Raw genomic sequence first — 27,985 nt, forward strand, 5'->3', positions numbered from 1 at the left:
CTGTAATCCCAGCAGTTTGGGTGGCTGAGGTGGTTGGATCACTTGAGGTCAGGAGTTTGAGACCAGCCTGGTCAACATGGTAAAACCTTGTCTCTACTGAAAATACAAAAAATTAACCAAGCACAGTGGCATGTGCCTGTAATCCTAGCTGCTGGGGAGGCTGAGGCAGGAGAATCACTTGAACCCGGGAGGCGGAGGTTGCAATGAGCCGAGATCTCACCACTGCACTCCAGCCTGTGTGACAGAATGAGACCCTGTCTTAAAAAAAAAAAAAAAAGTAATTTTATGAACTATTGTGCACAATTCAATATATTCATAATTAATTAAATGATATTTGTGTTGGTTTTAACTTTTATTCAGTGGCTATTTATTGGGAGCCTACTGTGTGTTGGGCACTAGAAATACAGCAGTAAACAAGACTAACCAAGTCCCTGGTAGGATTCAGGTTCTGTTGAGGGGAGATACACAATAAAAATGAATTTAAGATAACAATAAATACTATGGAGAAATATACAGAACAGTGGAATAGTATTAGCTGGCAATAAAGGTTGTTGATTACTTTCGTTTAAAGAGGCCAGGGAAAGCCTTTCTGAAAAAATTGAGCTGAGACCTAAATAACAAGAAAAGAATTGTCCTTCAAAAATGGAGGGAATGCATCTTATAGGCAGAGGAATAGCAAACATAAAGGTCTTGAGGTAATAATGAGCGTGGCTTTTTGATTTCTGTATTTTGGTTTTTTTTTGAGATGGTGTCTTGCTCTGTCCCCCAGGCTGGAGTGCAGTGGCACATTCTTGGCTCACTGCAAACTCTGCCTCCTGGGTTCAAGCGATTCTCTTGCCTTGGCCTCCCAAGTAGCTGGGATTACAGGTGCAAGTGCTACCACACCTGACTAGTTTTTATTTTTAGTACAGATGGGGTTTTACCATGTTGACCAGGCTGGTCTCAAACACCTGAACTTAAGTGATCCACCCACCTCAGCCTCCCAAAGTGCTGGGATTACAGGTGTGAACCACCATGCTCAGCCAGAGCTTGGTTTATTTTTTTTTAAATAGACCAATGTTGACTGTGTGTGGTGGCTCACGCCTGTAATCCTGGCACTTTGGGAGGCCAAGACAGGCAAATCACTTGAGGTCAGGAGTTCGAGACCAGCCTGGCCAACATGGTGAAACCCCATCTCTACTAAAAATAAGAAAAACTAGCCCAGCGTGGTGGCATGTGCCTGTAATCCCAGCGCCTGTAAGCCCAGCTACTCCAGAGGCTGAGGCAAGAGAATCACTTGAACCGAAAGGTGGGGGTTACAGTGAGCCGAGATTGCACCACTGCACTCCAGCCTGAACGACAGCGAGACTCCCATCTCAAGAAATAATAATAAAAAGGGTCGGACGCAGTAGCTCACACCTATAATCCCAGCACTCTGGGAGGCTAAGGCAGGCGGATCGCCTGAGGTCAGGAGTTCGAGACCAGCCTGGCCAACATGGCAAAACCCTATCTCTACTAAAAAATGCAAAAATTAGCTGGGCATGGCTGGGTGCGGTGGCTCATGCCTGTAATCCCAGCACTTTGGGAGGCCAAGGTGGACAGATCACCTGAGGTCGGGAGTTCAAGACTACCCTGACCAACATAGAGAAACCCTGTCTCTACTAAAAATACAAAAATTAGACTGGCATCGTGGCGCATGCCTGTAATCCCAGCGCAGGAGGCTGAGACAAGAGAATCATATGAACCTGGGAGGTGGAAGTTGTGGTGAGCTGAGATCGCACCATTGCACTCCAGCCTGGGCAACAAGAGTGAAACTCCGTCTCAAAAAAAGAAAAAAATTAGCTGGGCATGGTGGCATGTGCCTGTAATCCCAGCTACTTGGGAGGCTGAAGCAGGAGAATCGCTTGAACCCAGGAGGCGGAGATTACAGTGAGCCAAGATTGCGCCACTGCACTCCAGCCTGGGCCACAGAGCAAGTCTCCATCTCAAAAAAAATAAATAATAATAATAATAAAAGATAGGCCAGTGTAGCTGGAGTAATTGGCAAATTATGTGTGGAGGCAGAGATTAGACAAGGAATGGGAGAAGATCATAGATAATGGCCAGATCACATAATATTTGGTGGTAAGGAATTCAGATTTTATCCTTGTGGTAATTGGTGGTGTGGAGATGGTTAAAACCAAGGTTGGTTTGGGATGTGTTTGAAGAGAGGACTTGCTAATGGATTAAAATTGGAGGATAAGGTAAAGAGAAATTGAAGGAGTGACACTTGGGTTTTGGCTTGAACAATAGATCTTGTTAGTAATATTAAATTAGATAAAGAAGGCATGGTAGGGAATATGGGGGAGTGGGAAGAGCAGGAAGCAGGAGTGGAATCAGGAACTCTGTTTTAGATACGAGAATTTGTTGTGTTGTTGTTGTTGTTGTTTTTGAGACAGAGTCTCGTTCTGTTGCCCAGGCTAGAGTACACGGAGTGCAGTGGCACGATCTCAGCTCACTGCAGCCTCCACCTCCCGGTTCAAGTGATTTTCCTTCCTCAGCCTCCCGAGTAGTTGGGATTGCAGGCACCTGCCACAACGCCTGGCTAATATTTGTATTTTTAGTAGAGATGGGGTTTCACCATGTTGGCCAGGCTGAGGCTGGTCTTGAACTCCTGACCTCAGGTGATCCACCCACCTCGGCCTCCCAAAGTGCTGGGATTACAGGTATGAGCCACTGTGCCTGGCCAGATGCCTGAATTTTGAGATGTGTACTAGACATCTGGATAGAGAAGTTAAGTAGGCAGTTGGACACATTGTATGAAGCTCAGGAGTACAAGGAGGACTATAAACATGGGAGTCTTCTAACAAATTTATCACTAGACTCCTCATTCAAGTAACTAGGAAATGTCAGATATTCTTCCCCTAGTAATAGCCGGTGGTTATACTCTTGCCTTTATTTTTCTTCACAATACTCTTGGCAACACATAAGGCCTTCCCTACAATGTGAGTTTCAGTCAGACTTGTTTCTGAGCATTCTTCCTCAAATTTCTCCCCAGTCTCATTATTCTTTATTCTCATGTCCATGACTAGTCATAATAGTGATTATGAAAAACCTCTAGCTTTCTTTAGTGTATTGAATGTATATTTTATCATTTTGGTTGTGTTAACTGTGTAAATCAGTGGAAATCTGAAAAGCCTTTATTTCCTTAGATGATATTATGCAATTGATTTAGGAGATAGGGAATTTTTCATTTACCTTTATAACAGCACAATATTAGCAGTTTAATCTAAATGCTAAGTGAATGTTTTGGGAGGAGATAGATGTTGAAAATCAAAATACATTAAGTCCCAAGTGAGGTGAAAAGCTGACTGTTAATTTCTGCACACAAAGATTTGCTTCAGTGAATTGATTTCAACAGCTGAGATACTGATCATTTCACCTGGTCTACCAAAAAGAATGATTTTACTTTCTTTTTTGTCAAATCTCTACCCAGCAATTCTTTTTCTTTCTTTTGTTTGTTTGTTTTTAGCCAGGTCTCACTTTGTCACCCAGGTAGGAGTGTCGTGGTATGATCATAGTTCACTGCAGCCTCCAACTCCCGGGTTCAGGTGACCCTCCAGCTTCAGCTTTTCAAGAAATTGGGACTACAGGCACATGCAACTATGCCTGACTGAAATTCTGTATATCTTTTTTGTAGAGAAGGGATCTCACTGTGTTGCCCAGGTGGGTCTCAAGCTCCTGGTCTCAAGCCGTCCTCCTGCCTCAGCCTCCCAAAGTGCTAGCGTTATAGGTGTGAGCCATTGGTGCCCAGGTACTGCCTGCCTGGCCATTCTGAATGCCTTAATTTTTTTTTTTTGTTTTTTGTTTTTTTTTGAGACAGAGTTTCACTCTGTCGCCCCAGCTGGAGTGCACTGGCATGATCTTGGCTCACTGCAACCTCCGCCTCCTGGTTTCAAGCAATTCTCACACCTCAGCCTCCCAAGTAGCTAGGAAGTAACTGGGACTACAGGCGCACGCCACCACGCCCAGCTAATTTTTGTATTTTTTTAACTTTATTTTTAATTTTTTTTTTTATTTTTATTTTATATTTTATATTTTTAATTTTTTGAGATGGAGTCTTGCTCTGTCACCCAGGCTGGAGTGCAGTGGCACCATCTCAACTCACTGCAACCTCCACCTCCTGGGTTCAAAAGATTCTCCTGCCTCAGCCTCCCAAGTAGCTGGGATTACAGGCGCCTGCCACCACACCCAACTACTTTTTTGTATTTTTAGTAGATATGAGGTTTCACCATGTTGGTCAGACTGGTTTCGAACTCCTGACCTCAAGTAATCCACCCACCTCAGCCTCCCAAGTGCTAGGATTACAGGCGTGAGCGGCTGCGCCCAACCTTGTGGTTTTTTTTTTTTTTTTTTGTTTTTTGTTTTTTAGTAAAGCGGGGTTTCACCATGTTGGCTAGGCTGCTCTCAAATACCTGACCTCAAATGATCCAACCACCTCGGCCTCCCAAAGTGCTGGTATTACAGGCGTGAGCCACTGCGCCCGGCCTGAATGCCTTAAACATGACGTGTCTGCTCCACTTGTATTGAAGGAAGCTTCTCTTTCTCTGGTCCTGATGGTTTGTGTTTGGTTTCCTTCAGCATGATTTTGAAGTCAGAGGAGATGTGGTCAATGGAAGAAACCACCAAGGTCCAAAGCGAGCAAGAGAATCCCCGGACAGAAAGGTAAAGCTCCCTCCCTCAAGTTGACAAAAATCTCACCACACCACTCTGTATTCCAGTCCCTTTACAGAGATGGGCCACGTCATCTTGTAAGACTTACTACATACATACACACTGCTAGATACTTTCACACAGTTTCTTTTTTCACTCTTCCATTCCAACCACATAAATAAGTATTGTCTCTACTTTATGAATGATAGAACTAAGATATTTAGAGAGGTTGTGTAATTTGGATTCCCGTCTGGGGTTCAGATCTCAGCTGATAAGTGGAAGAGCTGAGATTTTAAGCAGATGGGAATCTAAAGCCTTTGCTCTTTTCACTTCACTGGGGCATCTTTCTCTCTCTCTCTCCTTTTTTTTTTTTTTTCCGAGACGGAGTCTCACTCTGTCACCCATGCTGGAGTGTAGTGGTGCGATCTCAGCTCACTGAAAACTCCGCTTCCCAGATTCAAGCGATTGTTCTGCCTCAGCCTCTCAAGTAGCTGGGATTATAGGCATCGCCACCACACTGGGCTCATTTTTTGTACTGTTACTAGAGACAGGGTTTCACTGTGTTGGCCAGGCTGGTCTCGAACTCCACATCTCAGGTGATCCCCCCAACTCAGCCTCCCAAAGTGCTAGGATTATAGGCGTGAGCCATCACGCCCAGCCTAGAGTGTCTTTCTCTAAAGCAGTGTGGTAAATGCTGTGAGCAGGCCATACACAGTGCTGTCTGTGGAAACATAGAAGAGGAAGTGATTAATAACAGCTATTTTTTTTTCAGACGAAATCTCATTCTGTTGCCCAGACTTGAGTGCAGCGGCACAATCTCAGCTCACTGCAACCTCTGCCGCCTAGGTTCAACCAATTCTCCTGCCTCAGCCTCCCGAGTAGACAGGTGCCTGTCTCTGCACCCAGCTAATTTTTATAGTTTTTAGTAGAGACAGGGTTTAACTATCTTGCCCAGGCTGGTCTTGAACCCCTGACCTTGTGATCCACCTGCCTTGGCCTCCCTAAGTGCTGGGATTACAGGCATGAGCCACCGTGCCTGGCTAATAACAACTAAAATTTATACACCGTTCACTAGGCCAGGCACAGTGGCTCATTCCTGTTAGTTATCCCACCACTTTGGGAGACTGAGGCAGGCAGATCGCTTGAGCCAAGGAGTTCGATACTAGCCTGGGCAACATGGCAAAACCCCATCTCTACCAAAAAAAAATACACAAAAATTAGCCAGACGTGGTGGCATATACCTGTAGTTCCAGCTACTTAGAAGGGTGAGTTGAGAGTATCTCTTGAGCCCAAGAGGTGGGGGTTGCAGTGAACCGAGATTGCGCCACTGCACTCCAGCCTGGACGACAGAGAGAAGGTCTCAAAAAAAAAAAGATCACTTTATGTCAGGGGCTGCTGTAAAGGCCCAGCCATGTTTTAAGTAATTAACAATTTTATGACAACTCTATGAGCTATGTACTGTAATTATGCCTATATTACAGTTGTGAAAATTGAGGTTCAGAGAGGTTGAATAAGTTGCTCAAAGTCACACAGCTAGTAAGTGATGGAACTAGAAGTTGAACTCAGGAAGTCTAGCTCCAAGTCTAAACTCTTTGTTAATTTATTTTTCGGGCCAGAGTCTTGCTTCGTCACCCAGGCTGGAGTGCAGTGCCGCTATCTCTGCTCACTGAACTTGGGAGGAACTTTTACTTCCCAAGTTCAAGCAATTCTTGTGCCTTGGTCTCCCAAGTAGCTAGGATTACAGGCATGTGCCACCACACCTAGCTAATTTTTTGTCTCATTCTGTTGGCCAGTCTGGAGTGCAGTGACGCAATCTCAACTCACTGCAGCCTCCAGCTCGCAGGTTCAAATGATTCTTGTGCCTTAGCCTCCCAATAGCTGGGATGACAGGCACTTGCCACCACACCCAGATAATTTTTTGTATTTTTAGTAGAAACAGGTTTCAGCATGTTGGCCAGGCTGGTCTCAAATTCCTGACCTCAGATGATCTGCCTGCCTCAGACTCCCAAAGTGCTGGGATTACAGGGGTGAGCCACCATTCCCAGCCTTAATTTTTATATTTTTATTAGAGATGGAGTTTTGCCATGTTGGCTAGGCTGGCCTTCATCTCCTGGCCTCTAGTGATGCACCCACCTCAGCTTCCCAAAGTGCTGGGATTACAGGCATGAGCCACTGCACCTGACCTCCAAGTCTAAACTCTTAACAATACCATAGTTTGTTGAAAAGTTATTGAAGGCTTCACAGAGTTTGGAAAAAAAATGGAGCATTCTAACAACTTTGCAGATGAGACCCAAGAAGACTCAATGACTTTCTCCAGATCATATTGTAGCAGATGACATAGTCAGAACTGTGACTTCTTCTCAGGGAGAACTCTGTGCAAGATTTCACACCTACCTGTCAGGCCTGAGCTGGCTGCTTTCTCAGCTCCCTAAGTGCTATGTTCCCAGTTTGCTTTTCTTTCTTTTTCAAGTGTGCACTGCTAGCCATTTCAGAACATCCCAGGCCGGTCACAGTGGCTCATGCCTCTAATCCCAGCACTTTGGGAGCCCAAGGCGGGTGGATCACCTGAGGTCAGGAGTTCAGACCAGCCTGGCCAACATTGTGAAACCCCATCTCTACTAAAAATACAAAAATCAGCTGGGTGTGGTGGCAGGCGCGTGTAATCCCAGCTTGGGATTACTTGGGAGGCTGAGGCTGGAGAATCGGTTGAACCTGGGAGGCAGAGGTTGCAGTGAGCCAAGATTGCGCCACTGTACTCTAGCCTGAGGACAAGAGGGAGACTTCATCTCAAAAAAAAAAAAAAAAAAAAAAAAGCCGGGCGCAGTGGCTCACGCCTGTAATCCCAGCACTTTGGGAGGCCGAGGCGGGCGGATCACGAGGTCAGGAGATCGAGACCATCCTGGCTAACACGGTGAAACCCCGTCTCTACTAAAAATACAAAAAATTAGCCGGGCGTGGTGGTGCACGCCTGTAGTCCCAGCTACTCGGAGGCTGAGGCAGGAGAATGGCATGAACCCGGGAGGCGGAGCTGGCAGTGAGCCGAGATCGTGCCACTGCACTCCAGCCTGGGCGACAAAGCGAGACTCCGTCTCAAAAAAAAAAAAAAAAAAAAAAAAAAAATCCCAGCTGGGTGCAGCGGCTCACGCCTGTAATCCCAGCACTTTAGGAGGCCAAGGCAGGAGGATCACTTGAGCCCAGGAGTTCAAGACTAGCCTGGGCAACATAGTAAGACTCTGTCTCTACAAAAAAATTTAAAAATTAATTGGGTGTTGTAGCGCACTCCTGTATTCCCGTTACTCAGGAGACTGAGGTGAGAAGAATGCTTAAGCCTGGGAGATCAAGGCTGCAGTGAGCCTTTATGGTGCTACTGCACTCCAGCCTAGCCAATATTGTGAGACCTTGTCTCAAAACAAAACAAAACATCCTTCTACTGAGCACTTTCTGTTCTTTTATAGAAACTTAAGAGGGAACCAGTAGAGGTAATTTCCTAAGGAAAACTGCTTTGGGACATGATCACAAATCAAGCCTGGAGTTTTGAACTCTTGAGGTCAGCCTGTTTTTACCTTCTGAGCCTATCAAGTAATTGTTCCAGATGCCAAGAAAAGCTGCTGGCCTTATTTCTGCTTCTGCCTTTACCACAGGGGAGCACCATGTGAGCCAGTCCTCTATTTTTCCTCCACTGTATGCTAGGCAGTATTTAGCACAAGATTCTTCCTTTCTTTAAAAAGAAATTCTAGTGCTTTGGATTTTTTCCTCCGTGCAGAATAGCAATAATGGAAAGTATGTGGTCAAAGTAATGACATTCTGAAGATACGAAATGTCACCATAGTATTTTTCTCTGGAAGAGAAATGTATGTGTAGAGGTGAAACTTCACATATCCTTTTTTTTTTTTTTTCTTTTTTTTTGTGGGGGGACGAAGTTTCACTCTTGTTGCGCAGGCTGGAGTACAATGGCACGATCTCGGCTCACCGCAATCTCTGCCTCCCGGGTTCAAGTGATTCTCCTGCCTCAGCCTCCCAAGTAACTAGGATTACAGGCATGTGCCACCACATCCAGCTAATTTTGTATTTTTAGTAGAGATGGGGTTTCTCCATGTTGGTCAGGCTGGTCAGGTTGGTCATGTTGGACAGGTTGGTCTTGAACTCCCAACCTCAGGTGATCCACCCACCTCGGCCTCCCAAAGTGCTGGGATTACAGGCCACTGCACTCGGCCTGAAATTTCAAATTTCTTTTTCTCTTTTTTCTTTTTTTTAATTTGAGATGGAGTCTCGCTCTGTCACCCAGGCTGGAGTACAGTGGCGTGGTCTCAGCTCACTACCAGCTCCGCCTCCTGGGTTCACGCCATTCTGCCTCAGCCTCTTGAGTAGCTGGGACTACAGGCACCCCACCGCCACGCCCGGCTAATTTTTTGTATTTTTAGTAGAGACGGGGTGTGATCTGCCTGCCTCGGCCTCCCAAAGTGCTGGGATTACAGGCATGAGCCACCACACCCAGCCCAAAACTTCAGATTTCTTGTCTCATAACTAGACATCCTCATCACTGAGTGTTAGCCTGGATATAAGCATTCCTAATCTTTTGTACTTTTCATGTCAGCATTTGGCTCCAGCTAGCTGCCTGGAGAGAAATTCTAGCATTATGAGCATGCAGGTCCTATCAGCAGGTTGGGGGTGCAGTTTATTCATACAGATAGTGAGAGTGGCACAGATGGATGCTGTCCCTTAAAACAAACAGACTTGTCTTTGGGAGGCTGAGGCGGGTGTATCATGAGGTCAGGAGTTCAAGACCAGCCTGGCCAACATAGTGAAACCCCGTCTCTACTAAAAATACAAAGAATTAGCCAGGTGTGGCCGGCGTGGTTGCTCATGCCTGTAATCCCAGCACTTTGGGAGGCCGAGACGGGCAGAGCATGAGGTCAGGAGATCGAGACCATCCTGGCTAACACAGTGAAACCCATCTCTACTAAAAATACAAAAAATTATCCAGGCGTGGTGGCGGGCGCCTGTAGTCCCAGCTACTTGGGAGGCTGAGACAGGAGAATGGAGTGAACCCAGGAGGCAGAACTTTCAGTGAGCCGAGACTGCACCACTGCACTCCAGCCTGGGCTACAGATCAAGACTCTGTGTCAAAAAAAAAAAAAAAAAGCCGGGTGTGGTGATGTGCACCTATAATCCCAGCTACTTGGGAGGCTGAGGCAGGAGAATTGCTTGAACCCAGGAGGTGGAGGTTGCAGTGAGCTGAGATCACGCCATTGCGCTCCAGCACAGGTGACAGTGCGAGACTCTGTCCCAAAAAAAAAAAACAGACTTGTCCTGCTGCCCTTTCTTTTCCCTCTGGCAGGAGAGAGAGAGAGTGTGTGTGTGTATGTGTGTCCATCTGTCCATCCGTCCGTCCATCTGTCTGTCTATCAAGGGGGAGGGTGACCACTTTCTAAAAGGCCATCCATGTATTTTTAGCTTCCTGATTTTTTTCTTTATGGCAGTCTCTTTGAAGCCAGGTGAATTTTAGGCCTTGGCAATTTTCTTTTTATTGGAATGGGAAGGTTAAGACAATGAGAGTCACCCAAAACATATCCATTCAAATGATACAATTTTAGGGTTTATTTTTAAGTGATACCCAAGTTTTTTGCTAAGAACCTATGCCAGTGTGTATATGAGAATTTGCACTGCCCCACATTGTTGCCACCAGCCACATGAGACTGTTTAAAGTTAAATTTTACAAATCAGCCAGTCGTGGTGGTGTGCACCTGTAGTCCCAGCTACTTAGGAGGCTGAGGCAGGAGGATTGCTTAAGTGCAGGAGTTCAATGCTGTAGCAAGCTATGATCGTGCCACTGTACTCCAACCTGAGTGACAGAATGAGACCTCATCTCTTCAAAAAAAAAAAAAAGAAAGAAATTAAAATATGAAGTTTAGTTCTTCATTCACCCTAACCACATCTCCAGTGCTCAATAACTATATGTGACTCATGGCTACCTTATTAGCATAGATATAGAACACTGTGACTATCACAGAAAGTTGTTTTGAACAGTGTTGCCAAGCCCTGTAAGTGGAAGAGGCGGTGCAGTGTGATCTGTGTCTTCAGGAAACCAGGCAGTCAGACCAGTTCAATGAGGAGAGGCAGAACATGGCTTCACTTCTAAGTTAAAAACTGCTTAGATGGCCTAAAGATACAATGGCCATTCTCAGAGTAGTGAGAAGGAAGGAACAGATGTTTAGGGAGCTAGAAGAAAGTCAGAGAGGGCCGGACGCAGTGACTCATGCCTGTAATCCCAGCACTTTGGAAGGCCGAGACGGGCAGATAACGAGGTCAGGAGTTCAAGACCAGCCTAGTCAACACGGTGAAACCCCGTCTCTACTAAATATACAAATATTAGGCCGGGCGCGGTGGCTCAAGCCTGTAATCCCAGCACTTTGGGAGGCCGAGACGGGCGGATCACGAGGTCAGGAGATCGAGACCATCCTGGCTAATACGGCGAAACCCCGTCTCTACTAAAAAATACAAAAAACTAGCCGGGCGACGAGGCGGGCGCCTGTAGTCCCAGCTACTCGGGAGGCTGAGACAGGAGAATGGCATGAACCCGGGAGGCGGAGCTTGCAGTGAGCTGAGAGCCAGCCACTGCACTCCAGCCTGGGCGGCAGAGCAAGACTCCGTCTCAAAAAAAAAAAAAAAAAAAAATTAGCCGGGCGTGGTGGTGGGTGCCTGTAATCCCAGCTGCTCAGGAGGCTAAGGCAGGAGAATCACTTGAACCTTGGGGGCAGAGGTTGCAGTGAGCCCAGATCGCACCACTACACTCCAGCCTGAGTGACAGAGTGAGACTCCGTCTCAAAAAGAAAAAAAAAAAAAAAAAAGAGGAGACAAGGAGCATGTACACCTAAAATCAACATAGACCCCTCTGCTGATGGGGTCATGGTGAGTACTTGAGGTACCAAGTCTGGATAAACATCAAACTTCAGCCAATAGCTTTGAGTTTCTAGCCATCCAAGCCTTTTATTAAACATACAGAAGGACCTTTTTTCCCTTTCATCTAACAAGTAAAAGCACCTACAAAGAATGCCTATAGAGTGTAGGTTAACTACACATACACTTCAAAAAGATCGTCTGAAATCCTTTAGTGTTCTGGACATTGGACTGCTTGTCCCTGGGAAGTAGCAGCAGAAATCATCAGGTGGTGAACAGAAGAAAAAGAAAAGCTCTTCCTTTTTGAAAGTCTGTTTTTTGAATAAAAGCCAATATTCTTTTATAACTAGATTTCCTTCTCTCCATTCCTCTGTCCCTCTCTCTTCCTCTCTTCCAGATCTTCAGGGGGCTAGAAATCTGTTGCTATGGGCCCTTCACCAACATGCCCACAGGTAAGAGCCTGGGAGAACTGCAGAGTTCCAGCACCAGCCTTTGTCTTACATAGTGGAGTATTATAAGCAAGATCCCCCAATGGGGGTTCCTCAGATTGCTGAGATGTTGTAGAGGCTATTCTATTTCTCTACCACCCTCCAAACAAAACAGCACCTAAATGTTACCCTATGGCAGAAAAAAAGCTATACCTTGTCCCCCTTCTCAAGAGCATGAAGGTGGTGAATAGTTAGGATTTAGTATGTTATGTGTTCAGATGGCATCGAGCTGCTGTTAGTGCCAACATGTTAGAAAATACCTCTGGATAGGTAAAACTCAAGAAGTTCTGCTCTTCCTAAACCATCTTAATTTACTTACATAGAAGAAAGCACAGCAGCTGGCCCACCATGGACAGACCCAGAGCAGGGTAAGATTCTCAGTGAACATTTTTGTTTTTGTTTTTGTTTTGAGATGGAGTCTCTGTCGCCCAGGCTGGAGTACAGTGGCGCAATCTTGGCTCACTGCAACCTCCACCTCCCGGTTCAAGAGATTCTCCTGCCTCAGCCTCCCAAGTAGCTGGGACTACAGGCACATGCCACCACGCCCAGCTAATTTTTTGCATTTTTTTTTTTTAGTGGAGACAGAGTTTCACCGTGTTAGCCAGGATGGTCTCGATCTCCTGACCTTGTGATCCACCCGCCTCGGCCTCCCAAAGTGCTGGGATTACAGGCCTGAGCCACCGCACCCAGCCCTCTTGGTGAACATTTTCTAATTAAACTTGACACTGAATACAATGTTATACTTAGGACTGCAATAAAGCTCACCTGGAGTTGGGCAGCACAAAGGCCCTGGTGTGTGTATAAATTTGGTTTGTTCTTTTCACAGCAAAAGCTACCCACTTTTGCCTCCTATGCCTGCCTCTGCCCATGGACTTGGGTCCTCTTACACCTTAGAGGAAGCCTTAGCATCTGGTCACAGGCAGATGAGTGACAGCAAGAAAACCTGGCTGCAATGTAATTTTGTTTCCATCCTCTTTATTAGTTATCAATTGGATTTTTATGAAATTTCCAAGTTCCACTCAAGGATTTCTCAGTGTTTTTTTACTTTGGTATAGTGCAAACCAGGGTTGCCAGCAAGTATTATTTTGGGGGTGAGTTAGTCAGCCTTCGTTCAGTCAGACAGACAAGAGCATCTCAGCAATTCCCAGAAACAGGCTGATGAGAAAGAGCAACATACATGAATGTCTTGAAGAACACATCCAACAGGGCCCACTGGGTAGTTCTGATTTTCCAGGTATACGGAGAACATCTCCACAGTCTCTTCTGATTTCTTTTCCCCTGAGTATATGGATTCCAGCTCAGCATGTAGCCTTTCCCTGCTGAGTCTCTAACCAGGATGACGTGTATTTTTTGACTGGATGAATTATCTTCCCATCTCTTGACATTTACAGTAATTACCACCAAGTATGGTATTTTCAGTGGCCATGATTATCAATTACCAACACAGAATTAGGATGAAGGGAGAAAGGGAGGGAAGGAAGGTGGGTGTTTTTTCACACAGTGTCTTAGCCAGCAATTTAGCAAATTAATTGAAATTAGATCTTCGATTTTTTTTTTCTTTCAAGCATTTTATTTGAGAGACTGTCAAACCTTATACCAAGTGGCCTTATAGAGACTGATAACCAGAGTACATAGCATATCAGTGGCAAATTGACTTAAAATCCATACCCCTGCTATTTTAAGACCATTGTCCTTTGGAGCAGAGAGAGAAACTCTCCCACTGAGAGGTCTTGCTATAAGCCTTCATTCGGAGAGTGTAGGGTAGAGGGCCTGAATTAAGTACACAGATTACTGCGGTGATTTTATGTCTAAATGTCCTGTTTAGATCAACTGGAATGGATGGTACAGCTGTGTGGTGCTTCTGTGGTGAAGGAGCTTTCATCATTCACCCTTGGCACAGTAAGTATTTGCTGCCCTGTCAGAGAGGAAGGACACAGTATTCTCTGCTGTGATTGAGCAAGACCGGCACCTGTCAGTCCCTGTGGACGCCCCTACTGTAGCCTCAGAAGTCTTCTCTGCCCACGAAGCTGTGCCAGAAGACTCCATCTGTAAGGGATGGGTGAGGATTTGAGAACTGCACATATTAAATATACTGAGGGAAGGCTCTTTCTCTCTAACTCTTTTTGCCATATGCCCCTCCCTCTCCTCTCTGACTGCCCCAGCATACTGTGTTTCAACAAATCATCAAGAAATGATGGGCGCTGCGCGTGGTGGCTCATGCCTGTAATCCCAGCACTTTGGGAGGCCAAGGCAGGTGGATCACTTGTCAGGAGTTTGAGACCAGCCTGGCCAACATGGTGAAACCCCATCTTGCCGGGCGCGGTGGCTCACGCCTGTAATCCCAGCACTTTGGGACGCCGAGGCAGGCGGATCACAAGGTCAGGAGATCGAGACCACAGTGAAACCCCGTCTCTACTAAAAATACAAAAAATTAGCCGGGCGCGGTGGCGGGCGCCTATAGTCCCAGCTACTCAGGAGGCTGAGGCAAGAGAATGGCGTGAACCCAGGAGGCGGAGCTTGCAGTGAGCTGAGATCCGGCCACTGTACTCCAGCCTGGGCGGCAGAGCGAGACTCCGTCTCAAAAAAAAAAAAAAAAGAAACCCCATCTCTGCTAAAAAAAATACAAAAGTTAGCCAGGCCTGGTGGAGCATGCCTGTAATCCCAGCTACTTGGGAAGCTGAGGTGTGAGAATCGCTTGAACCTGGGAGGCAGAGGTTGCAATGAGCCAAGATTGCGCCACTGCACTCCAGCCTGGGTGACAGAGTGAGACTTCATCTAAAAAAAAAAAGAGAAAAGGCCGGGCGCAGTGGCTCATGCCTGTAATCCCAGCACTTTGGGAGGCCAAGGCAGGCGGATCACAAGGTCAGGAGATAGAGACCATCTTGGCTAACATGGTGAAACCCCGTCTCTACTAAAAATACAAAAAATTAGCTGGGCATGGTGGCGGTTGCCTGTAATCCCAGCTACTTGGGAGGCTGAGGCAGGAGAATGGCATGAACCTGTGAGGTGGAGCTTGCAGTGAGCGGAGATTGTGCCACTGCACGCCAGCCTGGGTGACAGAGCGAGACTCTGTCTCAAAAAAAAAAAAAGAGAGAGCGAGAAAAGCTAGGCACGGTGGCCCACGCCTGCAATCCCATCACTTTGGGAGGCCGAGGTGGGCAGATTACGAGGTCAAGAGATCAAGACCATCCTGGCCAACCAACGTGGTGAAACCCCGTCTCTACTAAAAATACAACAATTAGCTGGGCGTAGTGGTGCATGCCTGCAGTCCCAGCTACTTGGGAGGCTGAGGCAGGAGAATCGCTTGAACCCGGGAGGCAGAGATTGCAGTGAGCCGAGATCACACCACTGTACTCCAGCCCAGGTGACAGAGCGAGACTCCGTCTCAAAAAAAAAAAAGGAAAAAAAGAAAAAATGATGGACTGGGCCTAGCGCCTCACACCTGTAATCACAACACTTTGGGAGGCCAAGGTGGGAGAATCGCTTGAGCCTGGGAGCTCAAGACCAGCCTGGGCAATACAGTAGGACTTCAGGTCTACAAAAAAATTACTAAAAATTAGCTGAGGCCAGGTGCAGTGGCTCATGCCTGTAATCCCTGTGGGGAAGTTGAGCCCAGGAGTTTGAGACCAGCCTGGGCAACATGGCGAAACCCTGTCTGTACCAAAAATACAAAAAAATTAGCCAGGGGTGGTGTATGTATCTGTAGTTCCAGCTACTTGGGAGGCTGAAGTGGAAGGATTACTTGAGCCCAGGAGGCAGAGGTTGCAGTGAGCTGAGATCACACCACTGCACTCCAGCCTGGGTGATGGAGCAAGACCCTGTCTCAAAAAAAAAAATGATGAAGTGACAGTGCCAGTAGTCCTGCTCTCACACTCTCAATGCTCTTTCCTTCCTGGGAATCCAGGGTTTCCACCCAGTTGTGGTTGTGCAGCCAGATGCCTGGACAGAGGACAATGGCTTCCATGGTAAGGTGCTTGCATGTACCTGTGCTATATGGGGTCCTTTTGCATGGGTTTGGTTTACCACTCATTACCTGGTGCTTGAATAGCACAGTTCTTAGCACATTTTGAATAATTGTTGAATGAATGGCTAAAATGTCTTTTTGACGTTTTTATTGTTTGTTTTATATTGTAAAAGTAAGACATGAACTGTTTCCATGGGGTGGGAGTAAGATATGAATGTTCATCACAAAAATATAAATCAAGGCCGGGGATGGTGGTTCATGCCTATAATTACAGCACTTTGGGAGGCCAAGATGGAGGCCAAGGTGGGAGCCTAGGAGTTTGAGACCAGCCTGGGCAACATAAGGAGACTTCATCTGTACAACAAATTTAAAAAGTAGCTGGGTCTGGTGGCAGATGCCTGTAGTCGCAGCTACTTGGGAAGCTGAGGTGGGAGGATCACTTGAGCTCAGGAGGTCGATGCTACAGTGAGCCACGATCATGCCACTGCACTCCAGCCTGGGCGACACAGCGAGACTGTGTCTCAAAAAGAAAAGAAAAAGTATAAATTTACACAAAAACAATAAAATAATCCCAGTAATTCCACTACTTGGAGATGATCGCCATAAAATTCCACCAGGCATATGTGCATATATATACACGTGTATTTTATATTTATTTTATTTTATTTTTTTGCGACGGAGTCTCGCTCTGTGGCCCAGGCTGGAGTGCAGTGGCCGGATCTCAGCTCACTGCAAGCTCCGCCTCCCGGGTTTACGCCATTCTCCTGCCTCAGCCTCCCGAGTAGCTGGGACTACAGGCGCCCGCAACCTCGCCCGGCTAGTTTTTTGTATTTTTTAGTAGAGACGGGGTTTCACCGTGTTAGCCAGGATGGTCTCGATCTCCTGACCTCGTGATCCTCCCATCTCGGCCTCCCAAAGTGCTGGGATTACAGGCTTGAGCCACCGCGCCCAGCCCTGCACATGTGTATTTTATAAAATGTGATCATAATTACACTGTTTTGCTTTTTTCCTTAAGATATCACATACATTTTCACATTGTTAAATTACAGTGCTGTTTTCCTGGTGGCTTTCCTTTAACAGATTGAAGTTCATGTTAATACGGTTGCCAGAGGCTGTGGGCTTTCACCACCAGTCACTCCTTGGGCCTCTTCAGAGCAGGCCTTATGTCCTGAAGCACTGCTTTTTTTTTTTTTTTTTTTTTTGAGGTGGAGTCTCACTCTGTCACACAGCAGGCTGGTGTGCAGTGGCCCAGTCTTGGCTCACTGCCACCTCCACCTCCTGGGTTCAAGTGATTCTTCTGCCTCAGGATCACCTGACATCAGGAGTTTGAGACCAGCCTGGCCAACATGGCGAAACCCCATCTCTACTACAAATACTAAAAAAATTAGCCAGGCATGGTGGCACGCACTTGTAGTCCCAGTTACTTGGGAGACTGAGGCAGGAGAATCGCTTGAACCCGGGAGGTGGAGGTTGCAGTGAGCTGAGATTGCACCATCACAATCCAGCCTGAGTGACAGAGCGAGACTCCATCTCAAAAAAAAAAAAAAAGAAAAATATAATTATCCTGGCGTGGTGGCAGGCACCTGTAATCCCTGCTACTTGGGAGGCTGAGGCAGGAGAATCGCTTGAACCTGGGAGGTGGAGGTTACAGTGAGTTGAGATCGTGCCATTGCACTCCAGGCTGAGCAACAGAAGCAAGGCTGTCTCAAAAAAGAAAGGCCAGGCGTAGTGGCTCACGCCTGTAATCCCAGTACTTTGGGAGACCAAGGCGGGTGAATCACCTGAGGTCAGGAGTTCAAGCCCAGCCCAGCCAACATTGTGAAACCCCGTCTCTACTAAAAATGCAAAAATTAGCCAGGTGTGGTGGTGTGTGCCTGTAATTGCAGCTACTCGGGAGGTGGAGACAGGAGAACTGCTTGAACCCAGGAGGTGGAGGTTGAATAAGCCAAGATTGCGCCATTGCACTCCAGCCTGGATGACAGAGCACGACTCCGTCTCAAAAAAAAAAAAGTAGTTGGCTTCTACCTCATTAATCCTAAGAACTCACACAACCAGGACCCTGGAGTCTATTGATTAGAACCTGGTCCAGGAGAATGAATTGACACTAATCGGTGCTTGTGTTCTCTGTCTCTAGCAATCGGGCGGATGTGTGAGGCACCTGTGGTGACCCGAGAGTGGGTGTTGGACAGTGTAGCACTCTACCAGTGCCAGGAGCTGGACACCTACCTGATACCCCAGATCCCCCACAACCACTACTGATAGCAGCCAGCCACAGGTACAGAGCCACAGGACCCCAAGAATGAGCTTACGAAGTGGCCTTTCCAGGCCCTGGGAGCTCCTCTCACTCTTCAGTCCTTCAACTGTCCTGGCTACTAAATATTTTATGTACATCAGCCTGAAAAGGACTTCTGGCTATGCAAGGGTCCCTTAAAGATTTTCTGCTTCAAGTCTCCCTTTGAAATCTGCCATGAGCACAAAATTTTGGTAATTTTTCACCTGAGAAGATTTTAGACCATTTAAACGCCACCAATTGAGCAAGATGCTGATTCATTATTTATCAGCCCTATTCTTTCTATTTGGGCTGTTGGCTTAGGGCTGGAAGCACAGAGTGGCTTGGCCTCAAGAGAACAGCTGATTTCCCTAAATTTGCTTCTCTAAAACCCTGTGTTCACAAAGGCAGAGAGTCAGACCCTTCAATAGAAGGAGAGTACTTGGGATGGATTATGTGACTTAAAATCAGAATAGTCCTTGGGTAGTTCTCAAATGTTGGAGAGGAACAATGGGGAGGAAATTCTGAGGTAGTTATTAGAAATGAAAATGAAACTTGAAGGCTGGGCATGGTGGCTCACGCCTGTAATCCCTGCACTTTGGGAGGGTGAGGCAGGTGGATCACTGGAGGTCAGGAGTTCAAAACCAGCCTGGCCAACATGGTGAAACCCCATCTCTACTAAAAGTACATAAATTAGCCAGGCATGGTGGTGGACACCTGTAATCCCAGCTACTCAGGTGGCTGAAGCAGAAGAATCGCTTGAGCCCGGGAGGTGGAGTGGTTATAGTGAGCCAAGATCATACCACGGCACTCCAGCCTGGGTGACACAGTGAGACTGTGACTCAAAACAAAAAGGAATATGAAACTAGAAGAGATTTATAAAACTCTGAAGTATATTTGCTAGATTTCTAAAGAATGTGTTCTAAAACAGCAGAAGATTTTCAAGAACCGGTTTCCAAAGACAGTCTTCTAATTCCTCATTAGTAATAAGTAAAATGTTTATTGTTGTAGCTCTGGTATATAACCCATTCCTCTTAAAATATAAGACTTCTGGCATAAATATTTCATGTCTATAAAATGACAGATCCTACCAGGAAGGAAGCTGTTGCTTTCTTTGAGGTAATTTTTTTCCCTTTGCTCCCTATTGCTGAACCACACAGCTTCATAAATAACTTTGCTTGCTGAAGGAAGAAAAAGTGTTTTTCATAAACTCATTATCCAGACTGTTTATAGCTGTTGGAAGGACTAGGTCTTCCCTAGCCGCCCCCCAGTATGCAAGGGCAGTGAAGACTTGATTGTACAAAATACGTGTTGTAAATATTGTGCTGTTAACACTGCAAATAAACTTGGTAGCAAACACTTCCACCATGAATGACTGTTCTTGAGACTTAGACCAACTGACTATCTCAGAGCCTTTTCACTGTGCTTCAGTCTCCTCCTCTGTAAAATGGGGGTGATGATAGTATCTACCTCTTAGGATTTATTGAGGCAGCTTAAATACCTTTTGTATTTCCTGTTGCTACCAAAACAAATTGTTGCAAGGTCAGAAGTCTGAGGTGGCTCAACTGTTTCTTTGTTTCAGGTTTCATGAGGCCAAAATAAAGGTGTTGCAGGGCGTTTTCCCTTCTAGAGGCTCTGGGAATAAGTCCTTGCAGTTTTAGAACTAAGATCCCTGTTTCCCACCGGCTGTCGGCTGGGCATCATTCTCAGCTTCTTGAGGTTCCCCACATTCCTAGGCTTCTGGTCCGTCTGCCTCCATCTTCAAAACCAGCAATGGGTGGTCAAGTTTTTCTCACACTGAATCTTGCTGACTGCTGCATCTTTCTAACTCCCTCCAGAGACATGTCTCTGTTTCTAAGGACTCAAGTGATTAGATTGCACCCACCTGGTAATCCAAAGTGATCTTCATATTTTAAGGTCCATAGCCTTAGCCATAGCTGCAAAGTCCATTCACAGCAGTACCTAGATTAGTGTTGGATTGAATAACCAGAAGACAGCAATCAAGGGAAGACATCTTTAGAATTCTGCCTACCACTTGTATTTACCATGCTTAATCCACAGATGACATTCTCTATCATTATTTCCTGGTCCTCACACTGCTCAGAGATTGGAACCCTTTTTGAGCAAAGAGAATGAAGGCATCACACAATTCAGTCCTGCTGTATTTGCTGGAGACAGTGAAGGAAGATAGGGAAAATGGAGCTAACTGCCAATATTACATTTTATATCAGTCTTTATCATAGCCCTATGAAGTGGGTATTTGTTACCTCATTGGAAAAATGGGAGTTGAATCTCAAGTTCCTTGTTTGTAAGATTTTACTCAGATTTGCACAGCTAATAAATGACTACATGAAGATCCAAAGCCACCTTTCTGTTCCCATCATCAGCTTTCCATCTCCCTCTGTCACTGGACCCTGGGACAGAAGGTTCAAGCCTTAAGGGAATTTGGGGAGAGAACTAGATTTTGAGGGGAACTCGCACTCACTTCGTTTTTGGGCCATGGTAGGAGATAATAAAAGCAGCCCCATGTCAGGCAAAGGGTCTTACAGGAGTGGATCATGGCTACTATTTCCACTTCTCTCGGGCCTTCCAGCTTGTGACTGTATCTTAGTTGTCAAAGCCTTCCAGTTCATCCTCACCTACAGCTTGACTTCCCTAGGGCCCATGCCAGCTCCCGGTCTACCTGCCAGCGAGTTGATGAGTCTCTGTGTTAGCAGTAAAGTCAGGCAGGAAGCAAGCAGGAGTGCTACTGGGCCTTGAGGCTAAGCCAGGCGTCAGCCTTCTGACCCCATCACTTTTGGGTTAATAGGAAAAGCGGTATCCATCTAGTACAGCCTGCCTTTTCAGGAATAGTGAGTTAAAGCAAAGATGACTAAAATACATTAAAGTTTTCTGTAATTGTCTCTAAGGTCTACCAACAAATATACGCCCCATCTGTTTCAAGTTCTGCATAACCTTTCCCAAAAGTCAAGTTCAGGCCCTGACCTCATGATGCCTGGCCCAGGTTAAGAGTCTACCTGAGGGGCCAGGTGCAGTGGCTCACGCCTATAATCCCAGCACTTTGGGAGGCCGAGGCGGGCGGATCACCTGAGTTCAGGAGTTCGAGATCAGCCTGGGCAATATGGTGAAACCCCGTCTCTACTAAAAATACAAAATTAGCCGAGCATGGTGACACTTGCCTGTAATGCCAGCTACTTGGGACGCTGAGGCAGGAGAATCTCTTGAACTGGGAGGCGGAGGATGCGGTGAGCCGAGATCGTGCCATTGCACTCCAGCCTTTGCAACAAGAGTAAATCTCTGTCTCACTAAAAAAAAAAAAAAAAAAAAAAAATAGAGTCCTACCTGAGGATGGAGTTAATCCACATTCCTTTGACCTCTGACTTTAAGATGTCCTCCCACTTTTCCACCCCACAATCTCTAGCCCTCTCTGGGCACAGCAGCACTTGGAACTGGTTCCTGTACTGCCTTTATCTCATTTTACAAAACAAACTTCTACAAACAAGCTGGAAAGGAAGGAGAAAGGATTATCATGCAGGCACAGGGAGGGGGCCTAGAGAAGAGCTCTGGCAGATTATGTCCCTCCTAAAAAATGCAACCAGAATCATCAACAAAGTATCGCCTCAAAAACATGCAGGAGAAAAAGAAAGGAATCAGTGTTGGGGTAGTTGGAGCGGAAGGAGCCAAGCTGCCCAGAATGTGTCCTCTGAAGGCTGCGAGGAGCAGATAAGGTCAGCCCCAGAGGCAGACGGCACACAGAGAATGGCAGGATGAGGGGAGCTGCAGATTTATGCAAAGAAGCCCCAGAGAATGGGGCCAGCTACCCAGGGAATGTGGGGGCTCACTTATCAAAGACTACTGGAAAATGGCTGAGCCGGCAGCCCCCTCCACTATAGTGATGCCTGGTACTCTTGAACACCGGTAACTCTGCCTATAACAAGGAGAAAATTAAAGAAACTAATCTGGCCAAATAGAAAATTAAGGAAAACTAGAAACAGCTCCCATGGAGAGCAGGGATTGGGGAGGTGTAGAGGGAGCTGATCCTGAGTGTCTGGAGGAGAATGTAAGCAATTGTTTAAGGGACTAGAAGGAATCGAGATCTAGAGACATCCCCCCAACTCTGGTGGCTGGGGAATATGAACTGTGGAGACATGGTTTCAAGAACTCAAAATGGGCCGGGCGCGGTGGCTCAAGCCTGTAATCCCAGCACTTTGGGAGGCCGAGACGGGCGGATCACGAGGTCAGGAGATCAAGACCATCCTGGCTAACACGGTGAAACCCCGTCTCTACTAAAAATGAAAAACAAAAATCAGCCAGGCGAGGTGGCGGGCGCCTGTAATCCCAGCTATTCGGGAGGCTGAGGCAGGAGAATGGTGTGAACCCGGGAGGCAGAGCTTGCAGTGAGCTGAGATCCGGCCACTGCACTCCAACCTGGGCGACAGAGCGAGACTCCATCTCAAAAAAAAAAAAAAAACCTCAAAATGATATGTGACAGCTTAACATTACAGTTCAGTGCAAGGTTCTCAAAGCATGATCCCCTGATAGGAGTGTAAGGGGGCAACACCATCACCTAGGAATTTGTTAGATATGCAAATTCCCAGACTCAGTGAATCCCAGACTTAGGTGGGGCCAGCAACCTGTGATTCTGCAACAGGCTCAAGTTTGAGAACAAATGGGCTTAGTGTAAGGGGCTGCTAATTGGTATATAAATGTTACCTGTGGTCTATTCTTTTGTCTGTAGTGAATCTTGGGCTTGTTAAGGATAAATAAGGTTTGTGGCGGCCGGGCGCGGTGGCTCAAGCCTGTAATCCCAGCACTTTGGGAGGCCGAGACGGGTGGATCACGAGGTCAGGAGATCGAGACCATCCTGGCTAACACGGTGAAACCCCGTCTCTACTAAAAATACAAAAACTAGCTGGGCGAGGTGGCGGGCGCCTGTAGTCCCAGCTACTCGGGAGGCTGAGGCAGGAGAATGGCGTAAACCCGGGAGGCGGAGCTTGCAGTGAGCTGAGATCCGGCCACTGCACTCCAGTCCGGGAGACAGAGCGAGACTCCGCCTCAAAAAAAAAAAAAAAAAAAAAAAAAGGTTTGTGGGCTGTAAGTGGTTCGCTACATGGTTGCAACAGCTGACTTCAGTTAACTTCAAAAAGGTCCTTTAAGCAAAGACAGTAGTCCCCCCACTTATCCATGGTTTTGATTTCAGTTACTTATGGTCAACCATGGTCCAAAAATATTAAAAGGAAAATTCCAGAAACAAGTCATAAGTTTTAAATTGTACACCATTCTGAGTATTGTTTGACTTGTTCTATTTTATTAGTTATTGTTGTTAATCTCTTACTGTGCCCAATTTATAAATTAAATTTTATCATAGGTATGAATGTATAGGGAAAAACATCATATATACAGGGTTTGGTACTATCTGAGGGTTCAGGCATCCACTTGTGGTCTTGGAACATATCCCCTGCAGATAAGGGGGGACTGCTGTACAATGCAAGGGACAAAGATTAAATTATATTAGCAATCTAGGAGCAGAAGGGCAAGACTGCTTTTTTAAAAAACAGCTAAAGGTTTAGGAGGTTTTATTAATACTTAAATTGTATTGAAACCACAGCTGCAGCCTTTGACTCCAGCATAGAGATATGCAAATGTGGCTTTCAAAAGAAAGGCAATTTCATACAGCCCTCAAGGTAACAAGAACAAATAAAACAAATGATTTTGTAATTTATTGACTAATGGTGCGCAAGGCACAGACACCCGTACCCTATGAGAGTCAGCAACAGCTGAGCTCTCTGAGGAGAGAAGGGAAAGCCAGCCTGGAGGGAGATGCAGGCCGACCCGTAGACAGTAACAGAAAAGACTGACAGAGCAGGCAGATGGGAGAAGAAGACAACTGAATTAAAAGGGAAGGAAAATGAAAACCCAGCCCTGGATCCTGTAGACCATCTGATCTTGCTGGCTCTCAGCAGCAACAACAATAATCATTAATGACTATCATTTGCCACACTTCTACTAAGTGCCACGCACTATTCCCCACATACAAATGAGGAAAATGAAGCTTTAAGAGGTCAAGCAACTTACCCAAGGTCACACAACAAAAGGAGAGGGCCAGATTCAAACAAAGATTTGTGTGAGGCTGAAGCCCTGTGCTCTTTCCAGTGCATTACACTGGGAACCAGTCCTGGGAGGCGATGAATAACAATAAGGTTAATGATTGAGGGGACACTTTGTGCCCAGTTCTGTGGTATTCTGTATGGGCATGCGTGTGTCTGTGTGTGCGTATATGTGTGTAGCTATGCAAAACAGGGTGAAAAACTCCATTTCTGACCTTCAAATTGGTTACTATCGAATGAGTGAGGCAAGAAAAGAAAGCCAAAGAAAACTTACAGAATTCTGGTGTAAAAGTTCTTTTGGGGCCATGTGGTGGGGCCAGGCTCTGCCTGTTGTGGGAGACTTCTGGTGGAGGCATCTCAACTGGGCCTTGGGCCTTGGGCCTTGAGTAAGATTTAGCCAGTTGAAAACGAACGCTGGAGATTCCACAGGCCCAGGTGAGAGCCTCCAGCTGCTAGAATTGGAGGAAGGAGCACCTGATCCAGAGAGATAAGAAAAGACAAGAGAGTCCTGAAAGGATACATATCTCTGACCCTTTGTCCCCACCCAATCTCCCCAGATCTTCCATCCCAAGCCCAAACTCAACCTTTCCAATTCCTTACCCGCTGCTCCTTTTCAGGCACCCTGGTCACCAAATATAGGAACCCATAAAGTTTGCTCATACTCTATGTTCTACTAGGCAAGTCCTGATCTGCCATCTCCACAGGCCCCAATCCTGCCCCCTCACCCCTACAGAGCCTTCTGGGTTTTCTAGGCCAGAATCTCTCCCCACTTAGAATACTCCAGAAGTTTTGCTTTATTTGTGACACTTTATTCAATTGAAGTTATTTGTGTGCATATTTTATCCTCTATTTGACTAGAAGGTCCTTATAATCTCTTATGACCATAATTATTTTATCTTTGATATAACCCAGTTCTGTAACTAGCAGATACTTTGTTAGGCACCCAATGAGTTTTTCCTGAATGAATGAAGTAAAGGATGAATGAATGGACTCAGTGCATTGAAGGGCTTATCCAACTACTGGTTCCACTCTCAAGACCTTTGGAAAATTAGCCATGTTCTGGAATGCTAATTATCTTTAATGCCTTTTGCCCATTTTTCTATGATCCTGACTTACTCCAAAAACAATATAAGGGATCTAAGTGTCCAAGAATGACTCCTTCTAAACCCACAACCTAAGGATTTTCTCTTTTTTTTTTTTTTTTGAGACAGTTTCGCTCTTGTTGCCCAGGCTGGAGTGCAATGGTGCAATCTCACTGCAACCTCTGCCTCCAGGGTTCAAGCAATTCTCCCTGTCTCAACCTTCCGAGTAGCTGGGATCTCAGGCGCCCGCCACCACGCCAGCTAATTTTTGTATTTTTAGTAGAGACAGGGTTTCACCATATTGACCAGGCTGGTCTCGAACTCCTGACCTCAGGTGATCCACCTCGGCCTCCCAAAGTACTGGGATTACAGGCGTGAGCTACCACACCCGGCCTCTTTGATTCTCTTTTGCCTATCCTGTAGTCTACTACCCCTTTGTAAATAATTAGACCAATGTCCACCCAGACAGAATAACATTTTCCCCTATCCATCAGCAAGGTCTTCGCCATGATGGACATTCAAGGCAGACAGAGAGACTGCTGCTGCAATAACTGGGGAAATAATTATGGTGTTCATGATGATTTCTTTGCAGGTTCAAAGCATTAGCCCAGCCATCGTCTCTCCCACTTCACTAGGATAAAATTGCTAACCACACTTTATAGGTGCTAAAACAGGTCCAGGGCCTTGTCAAAGGTCACTCAGTGAGCTGGTGGCAGACCTGGAAATAACTAGCCTAGGAGTCCCTATTCATTAGGCCACAGATGGAAATGCCCTCATTATGCTGTCTGGGCTATGTCTGGGAGAGAGTCAACTAACTGGACTCCAGTTGAACGGAGATATGCACTGGAAGATAATGGGAAGTTTGTGACTATAGAGTGTTTTTCTCTGCAGTGCTGCAGCAGTTGGCACTGGTTAATTCCAGAGGGCGTGTGTGTGTGTGTGTGTGTTTAAAACATTATTGCACGTCCTAGATGAGGGAAGAGAGGGTGAATCCAAGGTAACAGACACACAGGTAAGCAGATGTTTGCCATCTTCTCTTGAAAGTCATATAAAACCAAATATAAAAAATTAGCCAGGCATGGCAGCGTGCACCTGTAGTCCCAGCTGCTGGGGAGGCTGAGGCAGGAGAATGGCGTGAACCCGGGAAGCAGAGCTTGCAGTGTGCTGAGATCACACCACTGCACTCCAGCCTGGGAGACAGAGCAAGACTGCATCTCAAAAAAAAAAAAAAGTCAGCCGGGCACGGTGGCTCAAGCCTGTAATCCCAGCACTTTGGGAGGCCGAGCTGGGCGGATCACAAGGTCAGGAGATCCAGACCATCCTGGCTAACCCGGTGAAACCCCGTCTCTACTAAAAAATACAAAAAACTAGCCGGGCGAGGTGGCGGGCGCCTATAGTCCCAGCTACTCGGGAGGCTGAGGCAGGAGAATGGCGTGAACCCAAAAGGCGGAGCTTGCAGTGATCTGAGATCTGGCCACTGCGCTCCAGTTTGGGCGACAGTGCGAGACTCCATCTCAAAAAAAAAAAAAAAAAAAGTCATATAAAATCAAATGACAGTGTATTAGCAAGAGAAACTCAACTTAGGAGGCTCTTCCCAGCTGTTAGGCTATATGACTCTGGAATAAGCTAGTACACATTAGGTAGAAAGTCTAGGATTGTTCCTAGGGTTCTAGGTGGCAGGAGGTCTTTCCTGGAGGCAAAGGACTGTGGGGCTGTCTCCGGGCCTTCTGCAGCTGCTAAAGTGAGAAGCCTGCCGACGGGATCATCCCCAAGCCCACAGAAGCTCTGAAAGCTATGGAAACCAAGATCTGTACAGAAGCCACTTCTGGTTTCTAATGCCTGAGAAATTAAGATGGAAAAAAAAAAGTTCCCATGGAAATTCAAGAATGCAAGAATGTACTGGGGCCGGCGTGGTGGCTCATGCGTGTAATCCCAGCACTTTGGGAGGCTGATCACCTAAGGTCAGAAGTTCAAGACCAGCCTGGTCAACATGGTGAAACCCCATCTCTACTAAAAATAGAAAGTTAGCCAGGCATGGTGGTGTGCACCTGTAATCCCAGCTACTCAGGAGGCTGAGGCCAGAGAATCATTTGAACCCGGGAGCTGGAGGTTGCAGCGAGCTGAGATCATGCCATTACACTCAAGCCCAGGCAATAAGAGCAAAACTCCATGTCAAAAAAATAAATAAATAAATAAAATAATGTTCTACAATGTGGCCACAGGTCTGTGCTGGCTAAGGCAGTGACGTCCCCTTCCCACCAAACCCTAAGCCTTCTAACGTCATCCTAAAGCGTGGGGATCACCTCTTCACCTCAGGCCAGCTCCGGGCTTTTCTCAGCCTATTCACCAGCCTCCATTAGTCCTCAGCTCTGCTGAGGCCTCAGCAGCTTCCCAGTCCCGCTGAAGGCTGTAGGGCATCGAATGGGCAGAGGGCATAAAACCTGAGTCCAGAGGTGGTAGTTGCACAACATTGTGAATGCACTAAATGCACCTGAATTGTATATTTT

At 46.4% G+C, this 27,985-nt stretch overlaps 1 protein-coding gene across 9 annotated transcripts in view; it reads left to right on the forward strand.

Moving 5' to 3' along the window:
* BRCA1 (BRCA1 DNA repair associated) overlaps positions 1 to 19,654 on the forward strand; it is a 101,008-nt gene extending 81,354 nt beyond the window's left edge. For all 9 annotated transcript variants that reach the window (XM_033182854.1, XM_033182851.1, XM_033182859.1 and 6 more), the window contains 5 exons: positions 4,600 to 4,683; positions 11,966 to 12,020; positions 13,882 to 13,955; positions 15,961 to 16,021; positions 18,155 to 19,654. In XM_033182854.1, coding sequence (XP_033038745.1) covers positions 4,600 to 4,683; positions 11,966 to 12,020; positions 13,882 to 13,955; positions 15,961 to 16,021; positions 18,155 to 18,279 — 399 coding nt within the window. In that variant the 3' untranslated portion in view covers positions 18,280 to 19,654. The remainder of the gene's footprint in view (positions 1 to 4,599; positions 4,684 to 11,965; positions 12,021 to 13,881; positions 13,956 to 15,960; positions 16,022 to 18,154) is intronic.
* Positions 19,655 to 27,985: the final 8,331 nt, after the last annotated feature.

Source organism: Trachypithecus francoisi, unplaced genomic scaffold (assembly GCF_009764315.1).
Source record: "Trachypithecus francoisi isolate TF-2019V2 unplaced genomic scaffold, Tfra_2.0 Lachesis_group20, whole genome shotgun sequence".
Lineage (NCBI taxonomy): Eukaryota > Metazoa > Chordata > Mammalia > Primates > Cercopithecidae > Trachypithecus > Trachypithecus francoisi.